Here is a 16,644-nt window from a genome sequence, read left to right on the forward strand (position 1 = left end):
CAATGGAGCTTGGATGTTTCCCTTAATATAAACCCTGCACCTCTGGTTCTGTAACTCACTGCCCATCCACAGAAATTCCCCAACAATGGAGCTTGGATGTTTCCCTTAATATAAACCCTGCACCTCCAGTTCTGTAACTCACTGCGCATCCACAGAAATTCCCTCAACAATGGAGCTTGGATGTTTCCCTTAATATAAACCCTGCACCTCCGGTTCTGTAACTCACTGCATCCACAGAAATTCCCCAACAATGGAGCTTGCATGTTTCCCTTAATATAAACCCTGCACCTCCAGTTCTGTAACTCACTGCCCATCCACAGAAATTCCCCCAACAATGGAGCTTGGATGTTTCCCTTAATATAAACTCTGCACCTCCAGTTCTGTAACTCACTGCGCATCCACAGAAATTCCTCCAGCAATGGAGCTTGGATGTTTCCCTTAATATAAACCCTGCACCTCCAGTTCTGTAACTCACTGCGCATCCACAGAAATTCCCCCAACAATGGAGCTTGGATGTTTCCCTTAATATAAACCCTGCACCTCCAGTTCTGTAACTCACTGCATCCACAGAAATTCCCCAACAATGGAGCTCCTCATAGAACAAAATGGGGCGGATTTTCAGAGCCCTGCTTGCCTAAATCCGCCCAAAACCGGGCGGATTTAGGCGAGCAGGGCCCTGCGCGCCGGTGAGCCTATTTTACATAGGCTCACCGGCGCGCGCAGAGCCCCGGGACTCGCGTAAGTCCCGGGGTTCTCCGAGGGGGCGTGTCTGGGGCGTGTCTGGGGCGGGCCCGAACCGCGCGGCGATTAGGGGGTGTGCCGGGAGCGTTTCGGGGGCGGACCCGGAGGCGTGGTTACGGCCCGGGGCGGCCCGGGGGCGTGGCCGCGCCCTCCGGACCCGCCCCCAGGACGCGTCCCGGCGCGCAGGAGGCCCGGTGACGCGCAGGGATTTACGCCTCCCAGAGGGAGGCGTAAATCCCCTGACAATGGTAAGGGGGGGGCTTAGACAGGGCCGGGTGGGTGGGTTAGGTAGGGGAAGGGAGGGGAAGGTGAGGGGAGGGCAAAAGGAAGTTCCCTCCGAGGCCGCTCCGATTTCGGAGCGGCCTTGGAGGGAATGGGGGTAGGCTGCGCGGCTCGGTGCGCGCCGGCTATACAAAATCGATAGCCTTGCGCACGCCGATCCAGGTTTTTAGCAGATACGCGCGGCTCCGCGCGTATCTACTAAAATCCAGCGTACTTTTGTTTGCGCCTGGAGCGCAAACAAAAGTAGGCCTATTCGCGGAGTCTGAAAATCCGCCCCAATATTTTCACATTCTGGGTCACCTCACAGTAACAGCAGCACAAACACCTTCCACTGCCAGACACGTAGTGAACTACCACAAAACCCCGAAAAAAGACACTCAAAATCTGTAGAGCAAAGCTATCGTAATGTACAGTAATATCACTAGGACACAAACAACAAGAACCCTACCTGTGAAAAAGCAGAGGTAAATATTACACTGGGTCCTAGAATACCAATACACCACCTACTGAGGAAACAAAACAAACCTGATTGCTATAGATCCCCACACAGACATAACCCGCTAGCAGAATCTCTCATCTTGGGCAAATGAACAGAGCAGAGACAGACCCTCAACAAATACAGAATAAAGGATCACAGATTAGAACCAGCAATATGCAGACAAAAACTGAAATGGAAACCCCAAGAAGCCAGACTCTGTGTGTAACAATGGAAAAATAGAACCTCCATTCCTCATAAAACAAATAAAATCAAGAAACATAAAGCATCAGTTATAATAGTAAAACCATACTAGTAAAAGAATATTTTGAAACTACTGACAAATAGAATAACTTCTATTAATTAAAATTATATACATTTTTAAAACATTTCCCAAGCACCAATAAAATATTTCAAAACAGCACAAATATCACCCAATAGTTAAAACTAATAAGGATAAAAACAAACAAACCCTGCTGAACATAACTGGGAACTCTTGATTTCTAGTCACCCTGAGATTGTCGAGGATTAAGGGGTTAGGGAACACAGAAACAACTTTACCCTTTCTTTTTCACACATACTCATATGTCCATTCTCTCTGAGACATACACTATCATATTCACACACATACATGCTCTTATACCTACCCACACACTATCATACACAGGCTCTAAGAGCCTCTCTCTCCCCCCACACAAGCTCTTACTCCTGCAGATTCTCTTATACACAGACAAACTCTCACTGGCTCCCTCACACACACATACACAGTATACACACAGGCAAGCTTCCATTCATTCTCCCACACACACAGACTCCCAGGCAGGCTCCAATTCATCCTCTCACACACACACAACCCTCCCCCCCCTGGCAGGCACCTATTCTCACACATAGAAACCCCAGGAAGACACCCATTCATTCTCATACACAGACACACACCCTCAGGCAGGCACCTATTCTCACACATAGAAACCCCAGGAAGACACCCATTCATTCTCATACAGACACACCCTCAGGCAGGCACCCATGCATTCACGCACATACACCCCCAGGCAGACTCCCATTCTCACACACACAGACCCTCAGGCAGGCACCTATTCTCACACATAGAAACCCCAGGAAGACACCCATTCATTCTCATACAGACACACCCTCAGGCAGTCACCCATGCATTCACACACATACACCCCCAGGCAGACTCCCATTCTCACACACACAGACCCTCAGGCAGGCACCTATTCTCACACATAGAAACCCCAGGAAGACACCCATACATTCTCATTCACAGACACACCCTCAGGCAGGCACCCATGCATTCACACACATACACCCCCAGGCAGACTCCCATTCATACACATGCACACACTAAAGGCAGACCCCCTCTCTTTCTTTTGCCAGCAACCTTGGAGCCTCTCTCATTCCTCTGCTGCCACCGTCACTGATGCCGCGTGGCTATTGGGGAGGCGCTGATTGCTGCTAATGGCACTGAAGCCCATTCTGCTGCCTCCTCTGTGCAGGCTCTGAGGTATTAAACGTTTGTGGGGCTTCCAGTTCTTCCGTGCTGATATTGTACCTCGTGAGATCAGCATGGAGAGAAAGTGCTACTCTTGCACATTCCCAAAGATAACATATGTCAATCACCAAAAATTCAAAAATCTTTTTTTTTACCTTTTCTGTCTGATCTTAGTTTTCTAATTGGTTGGTTACAGTCTTTTTTCCCTTTCTTGTTTTTTTGTCAATCTTTTTACAGGGACTCTTTTTTTTCTGTTTCCTCTTTCTCCACCTCTCTTCTTCCCTTCTTCCTTCAAACACACACTCAGGTTCTCATTCTCACATGCTTTTTCTCTCACACACACTCAATCAGGCTCTCATTCTTACACACTTTCTCTCACACACACACACACACTCAGGCTCTTACACATGTATATACTCACACAGACACAGGCTCTCATGCCCATATTCTGTCTTACACACACAGTTCTCACTCTCAAATGCTGTCTCTCTCTTTCACATGCTGTCTCACTCTCACACACACAAGCTCTATCACTCTCACATGATGTCTCACACATACACAGAGGTTCTCACAAGCTGTTTCTCTAAATATACAGGCTCTCACTCCCATACACAGTCTCTCAACTCACTCTCTTTCACACAAACACACAATATCTCAACTCACTCTCATACACACACACACTCTACAGGACCTCAGCCTCCCTCTCACCTCTGGGCCTCCTCTTCGTAGGTCACTGTGGAATGGGCTCCGCAGTAACCCTGATCTTCTCAGGCTGCTGTGAGGTGGGGTCCACAGCAGCCCTGCTACTGAGTCTCCCCTTCTTAGGCTGCCGCGAGGTGGGGTCCACAGCAGCCCTACCACAAACACTGCTCCTCTTCTGCATGCGGGTGATGCTCCTCCTCCTTCTTGCCTGCACAGCTCTGGCAACTTTTTTCTTCCGGGGTCATGCAGGCAAGAAGAAGAAGGAGTACCTGGAGGTTTGGAGGTGGCTTTTCCTTCAGGCCTTGGTGGAATGAGCTCCATCATGTCCCCACCAATCTTCCTGCTGTGCTTGACGTGCAGCTTAGAGGAGACAGTGGCTGGCACACAGCATAGAAATAGCACGCTTCCCTGCTCTGCTGCCGGTGGGATGAGATCCATCAGTGCCCCCCTATGGCCCTGCGCCCAGGAGCATTGCCCCCCCCCCCCCCCCCCGGTACACCACTGTCAGCAGGAGACTTGTCCTGCTGAATATCCATGCAAAGGATCTGGCTAACATTAGCCAACGTGTCTGCTTCCTGGCTTAAAGGTGAATTTTCAAATACTGGGTGCATAAAAATCAGCATTTACTTGTGTATAAGTTATTTTATAAACCTCAAACATGCACGCGTAAGTAAGGGTTCACAAGTGTAAAAGGAGTGGGTCAGGGACATACTAGGACAGGGAGAGGACATTTACACCTGTAAGCTATTATTTTATAAGCAATTTATGAGTGTAGATTTGGCAGCTTGCTCGTGTATATTTACACCGGCACTATATCTGGAGTAAATAATATTAGAAAAGGTCTTAAAAGTGAAATACTGACTGGGTGTGGAGTCTGGGTGAAATGGGGAGAGATAAGGATGAGAAGGAGTTGAGAAGTAGCCTAGTGGTTAGAGCAGTGGCTATGAACCAGGAGACCAGGGTTCGAGTTCCGCTGTCGCTCCTTGTCACCTTGGGTAAGTCACTTTACCCTCCATTGCCTCAGGTACAAACTTATAGGGATCATTTATCAAAATGCTATTAGGCGTTTTTGCATGCGTTAAGGGCTTATTGCATGCGAAAAATGGTGCGATGCAAATCTGAAAAAGAGGAGGAGTTAGGGGAGAGCCATAATGCACTCACCCTAGATAGGTATTTATATCTCTATGGGAGGCCCTCATAGTAACCCGAGGTGAGGTTTAGGTATTAGTGTAGGGCAGGGGTGGGCAAGTCCGGTCCTCGAGGGCCGCAAACCAGTCGGGTTTTCAGGATACCCCTAATGAATATGCATGAAATAGATTTGCATACAACTGAGGCAGTGTGTATGCAGGTCTCTCTCATGCATATTCATTAAGGAAATCCTGAAAACCCGACTGGTTTGCGGCCCTTGAGGACCGGAATTGCCCACCACTGGTGTAGGGGGTTAGGGGCCACTTTGACAATCAAAGTGAGACGTACGGACAGAAAAGTGCTCTCTTGTGAAGATTTGATGACCTTCAGAGTGAGGAAACAGAGAGTCCATCAAGCTAGGTTGAGAGAACATTGCACCAATCTCATCTTTGAGTGAGTTTCCTCACATTGAGATAAGTGCCACTTTTCCTCACAATTCTGGCACTTATCTCAAAGTGCAAAAAAGTTATTGCATAGGTATTAGCGCAAATTGCAATAAACTGCTTATTACCATAAAACACGCCCCTTTTTCTATCACATGCAATATTTAGTACATTTTGATAAATCCAGGCCTTAGATTGTAAGCCCTCTGGGGATAGGGAAATACCTGAATATAATCCACTTTGAAGAACTGAAAAAAGTGCAAAAAGTGGAATATAAAATCTAAATTAAAAAAAAAGCCAGGAGCATCTTGATGACCCGCAGATGGACTGAGTGAACTGGTAGACAAATTGGTAAAACTGGTAATTTCATTCCTATACACGTTACACGCATAAAACCTGACTAACAGGGGGGAGATGCTACTTATCCAGACAAGTTCCGACTTGTTTTCATTTCTACAAGAGGAACAGAATAAGTTTCTCAACAAATTATTATAGACAAGATATTATGGTGCTGTTTTTCCCTAAATTTTCCTAAGCACACAATTGACCAAATCACATACTGTGTGTATGATTAGTGAATGCAAACTCAAACATCTTCAGAAAATGTTTTAATGAAAAAAAACCCCAAGTCAATATGAAAGGCAGTAATTCTCCCAACACAATCCATGTTTTACTCCTTTCTGGGGGTAGAAAAATGATGACAACACAAACTTATTATTTCATGTACAGGGCAAGCTAGAATGTGCCTGCTACTGAGTGTTTAAAACTTAACATTTTTCAAATATATTTGCCTTGTAGGCTGCTCCTTCCCTCTTTCCAGACATTTTGGGAATTGTGAATACGATGATCAAACGTTCCAATTCTTCACTATTTCAGAACAGAACTGTGAAAGAGCTGTTGTGGGGTTATAAGGACCCAATGCTATCCTTGATTGAATTTCTAGGAATAGACACACAAACTGGAGTATTCTATCCGGTAAGTATAGATTGGAAAAAAAAACCCAGAACTAGCCAACAGAAAGGTTTGCAGCAGAGAACATGAATGAGAGAGAAATGGATGATTAGAATATCAGTTTAATACAGAGATATAACATTTTAACTGCTCTGCCTTATGTATATAACACATTACTCTTCAGAAAATTGCAAAGTACTGAGATAGGAAGTAGTGCTCTATTGTGATTGATAACTGATAGACGGTAAATAGAGGGTAGAAAATTGCATAGTATTGGGATAGGAAGTAGTGCTCTATTGTGATTGATAACTGATAGACAGTAAATAGAGGGTAGAAAGTTGCATAGTATTGGGATAGGAAGTAGTGCTCTATTGTGATTGATAAATGATAGACAGTAAATAGAGGGTAGAAAATTGCATAGTATTGGGATAGGAAGTAGTGCTCTATTGTGATTGATAACTGATAGACGGTAAATGGAGGGTAGAAAATTGCATAGTATTGGGATAGGAAGTAGTGCTGTATTGTGATTGATAACTGATAGAAGGCAAATAGAGGGTAGAAAGTTGCATAGTATTGGGATAGGAAGTAGTGCTCTATTGTGATTGATAACTGATAGAAGGCAAATAGAGGGTAGAAAATTGCATAGTATTGGGATAGGAAGTAGTGCTCTATTGTGATTGATAACTGATAGAAGGCAAATAGAGGGTAGAAAATTGCATAGTATTGGGATAGGAAGTAGTGCTGTATTGTGATTGATAACTGATAGAAGGCAAATAGAGGGTAGAAAATTGCATAGTATTGGGATAGGAAGTAGTGCTCTATTGTGATTGATAACTGATAGAAGGCAAATAGAGGGTAGAAAGTTGCATAGTATTCGGATAGGAAGTAGTGCTCTATTGTGATTGATAACTGATAGAAGGCAAATAGAGGGTAGAAAATTGCATAGTATTGGGATAGGAAGTAGTGCTGTATTGTGATTGATAACTGATAGACGGTAAATAGAGGGTAGAAAATTGCATAGTATTGGGATAGGAAGGAGTGCTCTATTGTGATTGATAACTGATAGAAGGTAAATAGAGGGTAGAAAGTTGCATAGTATTGGGATAGGAAGTAGTGCTCTATTGTGATTGATAACTGATAGAAGGTAAATAGAGGGTAGAAAGTTGCATAGTATTGGGATAGGAAGTAGTGCTCTATTGTGATTGATAACTGATAGAAGGTAAATAGAGGGTAGAAAGTTGCATAGTATTGGGATAGGAAGTAGTGCTCTATTGTGATTGATAACTGATAGAAGGTAAATAGAGGGTAGAAAATTGCATAGTATTGGGATAGGAAGTAGTGCTCTATTGTGATTGATAACTGATAGAAGGCAAATAGAGGGTAGAAAATTGCATAGTATTGGGATGGGAAGTAGTGCTCTATTGTGATTGATAACTGATAGAAGGTAAATAGTAGGGATGTGAATCGTTTTCCATATCGTCTTAACGATAGAAATCGTGTGGCAGGGCACGAAAATCGTCTTAGGCACGATTTTTTAGTTAAAAAATCGTTAAAAATCGTTTTTTCCGATTAGTGCGCACTAACTCGAGTTAGTGCGCACTAACGGGAGTTAGTGCGCACTAACTGGGAGTTAGTGCGCACTAACTGAAAATGATACAATTTGACACTTTTCAGGTCAGTTAAGGTCAGTTTAGGAATGAATATGTATTCCTATTGGCTGCCCTCTTATTTATTCATGTTACCAAGTTTCCTACTGACAGTATATGGGGGATGGGAAATGGAAACAGTTGGTAGCTTGACAAAACAAGTAATGTGATCAGTCAATGTGACTAGAACTTGTGCCCTAACCCTGATACCAGGGGTATTGTGATCTTCCTGCACACAGTGCCCTATCCCTATTAATACCAGGAGTGTTGTGATCTTCCTGCACACAGTGCCCTATCCCTAATACCAGGGGTGTTGTGATCTTCCTGCACACAGTGCCCTATTCCTGATACTGGGGGTGTTGTGATCTTCCTGCACACAGTGCCCTATTCCTGATACCGGGGGTGTTGTGATCTTCTTGCACACATCCCGATATCAGGGATAGGGCACTGCATGCAGGAAGATCACAACACTCCTGGTATTAATAGGGATAGGGCACTGCATGCAGGAAGATCACAACACTCCTGGTATTAATAGGGATAGGGCACTGCATGCAGGAAGATCACAACACCCCTGGTATCAGGGATAGGGCACTGTGTGCAGGAAGATCACAATACCCCGGAGGAGTGAGGGTCAGGCAGCTCCCCCCTGTCTGTGAAGCCAGCCTCTCACTAGTAATGCAGGGAGGGAGCTGTCTCAGACTTCACCATCCACCCCCCCCCCTCACCCACACACCATTCACTAGCTGGGACATGGGGGAAGTCAGGTCAGGAGTGAGGGACAGGCAGCTCCCCCCTGTCTGTGAAGCCAGCCTCTCACTAGTAATGCAGGGAGGGAGCTGTCTCAGACTTCACCATCCTCCCCCCCCCCCTCACCCACACACCATTCACTAGCTGGGACATGGGGGAAGTCAGGAGTGAGGGTCAGGCAGCTCCCCCCTGTCTGCGAAGCCAGCCTCTCACTAGTAATGCAGGGAGGGAGCTGTCTCAGACTTCACCATCCTCCCCTCCCCCCTCACCCACACACCATTCACTAGCTGGGACATGGGGGAAGTCAGGAGTGAGGGTCAGGCAGCTCCCCCCTGTCTGTGAAGCCAGCCTCTCACTAGTAATGCAGGGAGGGAGCTGTCTCAGACTTCACCATCCTCCCCCCCCCCCCTCACCCACACACCATTCACTAGCTGGGACATGGGGGAAGTCAGGAGTGAGGGTCAGGCAGCTCCCCCCTGTCTGTGAAGCCAGCCTCTCACTAGTAATGCAGGGAGGGAGCTGTCTCAGACTTCACCATCCACCCCCCCCCCCCTCACCCACACACCATTCACTAGCTGGGACATGGGGGAAGTCAGGAGTGAGGGTCAGGCAGCTCCCCCCTGTCTGTGAAGCCTGCCTCTCACTAGTAATGCAGGGAGGGAGCTGTCTCAGACTTCACCATCCACCCCCCCCCCTCACCCACACACCATTCACTAGCTGGGACATGGGGGAAGTCAGGAGTGAGGGTCAGGCAGCTCCCCCCTGTCTGTGAAGCCAGCCTCTCACTAGTAATGCAGGGAGGGAGCTGTCTCAGACTTCACCATCCTCCCCCCCCCCTCACCCACACACCATTCACTAGCTGGGACATGGGGGAAGTCAGGAGTGAGGGTCAGGCAGCTCCCCCCTGTCTGTGAAGCCAGCCTCTCACTAGTAATGCAGGGAGGGAGCTGTCTCAGACTTCACCATCCTCCCCCCCCCCCTCACCCACACACCATTCACTAGCTGGGACATGGGGGAAATCAGGAGTGAGGGTCAGGCAGCTCCCCCCTGTCTGTGAAGCCAGCCTCTCACTAGTAATGCAGGGAGGGAGCTGTCTCAGACTTCACCATCCTCCCCCCCCCCCCCCCACACACCATTCACTAGCTGGGACATGGGGGAAGTCAGGAGTGAGGGTCAGGCAGCTCCCCCCTGTCTGTGAAGCCAGCCTCTCACTAGTAATGCAGGGAGGGAGCTGTCTCAGACTGGTATCAGGGTTAGGGCACTGTGTGCAGGAAGATCACAACACTCCTGGTATTAATAGGGATAGGGCACTGTAAGAGATGACTGTAGTAGATTGAATAAAGATCTGATGTTTCTGCTCTCCTCACACCAAACAAAAACAACACACAAGCAGAGAAGCCCTTCTTACAAAGCTGAGCTAGTGAGTTAAGTAGGAGGAAAAGTAAACATACTGGTGCCAGTGTGGCTACTTAAAAAATACACTTACCAACAATCAATTACATATATTTGAACTGTGTACAGTTCCAGCCAGGACCACCTTTCTAAAATGCACAGTGATTGGCAAATTCAACATGCACTAGCATTTCAGGTGCCTGCTAACAAAAATAATAAACAAACAAGTTCTAGTCACGTGAGTGCTGATCATTACATTACTTTTTTTGTCAAGCTTCCAACTGTTTCCATTTCACATCCCCCCAACCATATTGGTAACATCAATAGATAAGAGCACAGCCAGCCAATAGGAATACATACATACATATTCATTCCTAAGTGACCTTTACTGACCTGGGAAGTGTGAACACTTTGTTTCATTTTCTGTTGGTGTTCGTTAGTTTCCAGTTCCATTTCCCATCCCCCCAACCATCACCTCAGTGGTAACCTTGGTAACATCAATAGATAAGAGGGCAGCCAGCCAATAGGAACACATATTCATTCCTAACTGACCTTCAGTGACCTGGAAAGTGTTTATTTGTATCATTTTCAGTTAGTGCGCACTAAATCGAGTTAGTGCGCACTAACGGGGAGTTAGTGCGCACTAACTCGAGTTAGTGCGCACTAACACGATTTAACGATTTTTAACGATAAATCGTTAGAATTTCTATTGTATCGTGTTCTATAACGATTTAAGACGATGTAAACATTATCGGACGATAATTTTAATCGTTGAAAAACGATTCACATCCCTAGTAAATAGAGGGTAGAAAGTTGCATAGTATTGGGATAGGAAGTAGTGCTCTATTGTGATTGATAACTGATAGAAGGTAAATAGAGGGTAGAAAGTTGCATAGTATTGGGATAGGAAGTAGTGATCTATTGTGATTGATAACTGATAGAAGGTAAATAGAGGGTAGAAAATTGCATAGTATTGGGATAGGAAGTAGTGCTCTATTGTGATTGATAACTGATAGAAGGTAAATAGAGGGTAGAAAGTTGCATAGTATTGGGATAGGAAGTAGTGATCTATTGTGATTGATAACTGATAGAAGGTAAATAGAGGGTAGAAAATTGCATAGTATTGGGATAGGAAGTAGTGCTGTATTGTGATTGATAACTGATAGACGGTAAATAGAGGGTAGAAAATTGCATAGTATTGGGATAGGAAGTAGTGCTGTATTGTGATTGATAACTGATAGACGGTAAATAGAGGATAGAAAATTGCATAGTATTGGGATAGGAAGGAGTGCTCTATTGTGATTGATAACTGATAGAAGGTAAATAGAGGGTAGAAAGTTGCATAGTATTGGGATAGGAAGGAGTGCTCTATTGTGATTGATAACTGATAGAAGGTAAATAGAGGGTAGAAAGTTGCATAGTATTGGGATAGGAAGTAGTGCTCTATTGTGATTGATAACTGATAGAAGGTAAATAGAGGGTAGAAAGTTGCATAGTATTGGGATAGGAAGTAGTGCTCTATTGTGATTGATAACTGATAGAAGGTAAATAGAGGGTAGAAAATTGCATAGTATTGGGATAGGAAGTAGTGCTCTATTGTGATTGATAACTGATAGAAGGCAAATAGAGGGTAGAAAATTGCATAGTTTTGGGATAGGAAGTAGTGCTCTATTGTGATTGATAACTGATAGAAGGTAAATAGAGGGTAGAAAGTTGCATAGTATTGGGATAGGAAGTAGTGCTCTATTGTGATTGATAACTGATAGAAGGTAAATAGAGGGTAGAAAGTTGCATAGTATTGGGATAGGAAGTAGTGATCTATTGTGATTGATAACTGATAGAAGGTAAATAGAGGGTAGAAAATTGCATAGTATTGGGATAGGAAGTAGTGCTCTATTGTGATTGATAACTGATAGAAGGTAAATAGAGGGTGGAAAGTTGCATAGTATTGGGATAGGAAGTAGTGATCTATTGTGATTGATAACTGATAGAAGGTAAATAGAGGGTAGAAAATTGCATAGTATTGGGATAGGAAGTAGTGCTGTATTGTGATTGATAACTGATAGACGGTAAATAGAGGGTAGAAAATTGCATAGTATTGGGATAGGAAGTAGTGCTCTATTGTGATTGATAACTGATAGAAGGTAAATAGAGGGTAGAAAGTTGCATAGTATTGGGATAGGAAGTAGTGCTCTATTGTGATTGATAACTGATAGAAGGTAAATAGAGGGTAGAAAGTTGCATAGTATTGGGATAGGAAGTAGTGCTCTATTGTGATTGATAACTGATAGAAGGTAAATAGAGGGTAGAAAATTGCATAGTATTGGGATAGGAAGTAGTGCTCTATTGTGATTGATAACTGATAGAAGGTAAATAGAGGGTAGAAAATTGCATAGTATTGGGATAGGAAGTAGTGCTCTATTGTGATTGATAACTGATAGAAGGTAAATAGAGGGTAGAAAATTGCATAGTATTGGGATAGGAAGTAGTGCTCTATTGTGATTGATAAGTGATAGAAGGTAAATAGAGGGTAGAAAATTGCATAGTATTGGGATAGGAAGTAGTGCTCTATTGTGATTGATAACTGATAGAAGGTAAATAGAGGGTAGAAAGTTCCATAGTATTGGGATAGGAAGTAGTGCTCTATTGTGATTGATAACTGATAGAAGGTAAATAGAGGGTAGAAAATTGCATAGTATTGGGATAGGAAGTAGTGCTCTATTGTGATTGATAACTGATAGAAGGTAAATAGAGGGTAGAAAATTGCATAGTATTGGGATAGGAAGTAGTGCTCTATTGTGATTGATAAGTGATAGAAGGTAAATAGAGGGTAGAAAGTTCCATAGTATTGGGATAGGAAGTAGTGATCTATTGTGATTGATAAGTGATAGAAGGTAAATAGAGGGTAGAAAGTTCCATAGTATTGGGATAGGAAGTAGTGATCTATTGTGATTGATAAGTGATAGAAGGTAAATAGAGGGTAGAAAGTTCCATAGTATTGGGATAGGAAGTAGTGCTCTATTGTGATTGATAACTGATAGAAGGTAAATAGAGGGTAGAAAGTTCCATAGTATTGGGATAGGAAGTAGTGCTCTATTGTGATTGATAACTGATAGAAGGTAAATAGAGGGTAGAAAATTGCATAGTATTGGGATAGGAAGTAGTGCTCTATTGTGATTGATAAGTGATAGAAGGTAAATAGAGGGTAGAAAGTTGCATAGTATTGGGATAGGAAGTAGTGATCTATTGTGATTGATAAGTGATAGAAGGTAAATAGAGGGTAGAAAGTTGCATAGTATTGGGATAGGAAGTAGTGCTCTATTGTGATTGATAACTGATAGAAGGTAAATAGAGGGTAGAAAGTTCATAGTATTGGGATAGGAAGTAGTGCTCTATTGTGATTGATAACTGATAGAAGGTAAATAGAGGGTAGAAAATTGCATAGTATTGGGATAGGAAGTAGTGCTCTATTGTGATTGATAAGTGATAGAAGGTAAATAGAGGGTAGAAAGTTGCCATAGTATTGGGATAGGAAGTAGTGATCTATTGTGATTGATAAGTGATAGAAGGTAAATAGAGGGATAGAAAGTTCCATAGTATTGGGATAGGAAGTAGTGCTCTATTGTGATTGATAACTGATAGAAGGTAAATAGAGGGTAGAAAATTGCATAGTATTGGGATAGGAAGTAGTGCTCTATTGTGATTGATAACTGATAGAAGGTAAATAGAGGGTAGAAAATTGCATAGTATTGGGATAGGAAGTAGTGCTCTATTGTGATTGATAACTGATAGAAGGTAAATAGAGGGTAGAAAGTTCCATAGTATTGGGATAGGAAGTAGTGCTCTATTGTGATTGATAACTGATAGAAGGTAAATAGAGGGTAGAAAGTTCCATAGTATTGGGATAGGAAGTAGTGCTCTATTGTGATTGATAACTGATAGAAGGTAAATAGAGGGTAGAAAATTGCATAGTATTGGGATAGGAAGTAGTGCTCTATTGTGATTGATAAGTGATAGAAGGTAAATAGAGGGTAGAAAGTTCCATAGTATTGGGATAGGAAGTAGTGATCTATTGTGATTGATAAGTGATAGAAGGTAAATAGAGGGTAGAAAGTTGCATAGTATTGGGATAGGAAGTAGTGCTCTATTGTGATTGATAACTGATAGAAGGTAAATAGAGGGTAGAAAGTTGCATAGTATTGGGATAGGAAGTAGTGCTCTATTGTGATTGATAACTGATAGAAGGTAAATAGAGGGTAGAAAATTGCATAGTATTGGGATAGGAAGTAGTGCTCTATTGTGATTGATAAGTGATAGAAGGTAAATAGAGGGTAGAAAGTTGCCATAGTATTGGGATAGGAAGTAGTGATCTATTGTGATTGATAAGTGATAGAAGGTAAATAGAGGATAGAAAGTTCATAGTATTGGGATAGGAAGTAGTGCTCTATTGTGATTGATAACTGATAGAAGGTAAATAGAGGGTAGAAAATTGCATAGTATTGGGATAGGAAGTAGTGCTCTATTGTGATTGATAACTGATAGAAGGTAAATAGAGGGTAGAAAGTTCCATAGTATTGGGATAGGAAGTAGTGCTCTATTGTGATTGATAACTGATAGAAGGTAAATAGAGGGTAGAAAATTGCATAGTATTGGGATAGGAAGTAGTGCTCTATTGTGATTGATAAGTGATAGAAGGTAAATAGAGGGTAGAAAGTTCCATAGTATTGGGATAGGAAGTAGTGATCTATTGTGATTGATAAGTGATAGAAGGTAAATAGAGGATAGAAAGTTCCATAGTATTGGGATAGGAAGTAGTGCTCTATTGTGATTGATAACTGATAGAAGGTAAATAGAGGGTAGAAAATTGCATAGTATTGGGATAGGAAGTAGTGCTCTATTGTGATTGATAAGTGATAGAAGGTAAATAGAGGGTAGAAAGTTCCATAGTATTGGGATAGGAAGTAGTGATCTATTGTGATTGATAAGTGATAGAAGGTAAATAGAGGATAGAAAGTTCCATAGTATTGGGATAGGAAGTAGTGCTCTATTGTGATTGATAACTGATAGAAGGTAAATAGAGGGTAGAAAGTTCCATAGTATTGGGATAGGAAGTAGTGCTCTATTGTGATTGATAACTGATAGAAGGTAAACAGAGGGTAGAACTAAGTCTGTTTTCTAAATCAAGCAGGGTCATTAGTATGGATGAGAAGGGAGAACATTTCACTTTGCTTTTCATTTCATTTTTGGGGACCTTTTTACATACGAATGTTTTTGTGTAATGTTTATTTTGTTTCTTTAGTTTAAAAAAAGAAGAAATAAGGAATGAAAAACCCCACCACAAAAATGGAAAATAAAACAAACTGGGCCTCCCAGGGGCTCCTGTGTCCCCCACCCCATCCCTCCCACTTGTAAAAATGCCAGGGCTGAATTCTCCTTGGCCCCACTTACCTGGTGCCGGGGGGGTGGGTGGGGGAATCTTCAGATGAGGCCTAGGTCCTGGCCGAAGCTGGAGCCTTGCAAAAAGCCTAGAGCAAGGTTGCGATGACCTACCACAGCTAAACCTATGCAAGGCCGAGGCTTCGGCCTGGATCTAGGCATCAAGGCCAGCTGTTCCTGACACTTAGGCCCAGGCCAAAGCCTTGGGCTTACATAGGCTTGTCACCACATCTTGGCCTTGCTTAGGAGTGTCACTGCACTCTCGGCCGAGGGCCTACACAAGGCTGAAGCTTTGGCCTGGACCTAGGCATCGAAAACTTCAATTTCCTATGGGTCGCTTTTTTTTTTTTTTGGCAGATCTTTTGAACCAACCCCCCCACCTTCAAATTTACTTAATTACAACCCCCCCCCCACCATCCTGATCCCCCCCCCAAGACTTACTAAAAGCTCTGGTGGTTCAGTGGGATCCTGGGAGCGATCTCTCCCTCTCGGGCTGTTGGCTGCCACTAATCAAAATGGTGCTGGTGGCGCTTTGCCCTTACCATGTGACTGGGGCTACCGGTGCCATTGGTCACATGGAAGGAGCAATGGATGGCCTGTGCCATTTTCAAAGATGGCGCCGGCTGTCCATTGCTCCTACCATGTGACAGGGGCCGACCAATGGCACCGGTAGCACCTGTCACATGCTAAGGGCAAAGGACCACTGGCGCCATTTTGATTCCTGGCAGGCCTGATGGCCCAAGTGGAAGACTGGTCCTGGGACCCTCACTGTACCACCAAGGCTTTCAGTAAATCTTGGGGGTGAGGATCGGGATGGTGGGGGGGTTGTAATTAAGTACATTTTGAAGGGTTGGGTTTGGGGTTTTTTTTTAAATAAATGTGCCCCTCCCCCCCACACACTAACCCGAAAAAAGAATTTTTCCCAAATTTCGGGAAAAATCCGTTTTGGGGTTCAGGTCTTCCAAACCAGGGCGAATAAGGCAATTTCATTGAAATATTCATGTGTGTGTATATGTGTGTGTGTGTGTATATATGTGTGTGTGTATGTGTGTGGTGGGTGTTTGTATGGTGAAAGTGGGGTTGTCAGTGACAGGAGAGAGTAAGAGAGAGTATGTGTGTGTGTGTGTATGTGTGTGGTGGGTGTTTGTGTGGTGGGAGTGGGGTTGTCAGTGACAGGAGAGAGCAAGAGAG

General features: G+C 43.7%; 1 protein-coding gene across 1 annotated transcript in view; it reads left to right on the forward strand.

The window, feature by feature from the left end:
- CD36 (CD36 molecule) overlaps positions 1-16,644 on the forward strand; it is a 142,817-nt gene that overhangs the window by 64,215 nt on the left and 61,958 nt on the right. The window contains exon 4 of the mRNA XM_029616476.1: positions 6,080-6,256. Within this exon, the coding sequence (XP_029472336.1) occupies positions 6,080-6,256 (177 nt within the window). The remainder of the gene's footprint in view (positions 1-6,079; positions 6,257-16,644) is intronic.

This window comes from Rhinatrema bivittatum, chromosome 9 (genome assembly GCF_901001135.1).
Source record: "Rhinatrema bivittatum chromosome 9, aRhiBiv1.1, whole genome shotgun sequence".
Lineage (NCBI taxonomy): Eukaryota > Metazoa > Chordata > Amphibia > Gymnophiona > Rhinatrematidae > Rhinatrema > Rhinatrema bivittatum.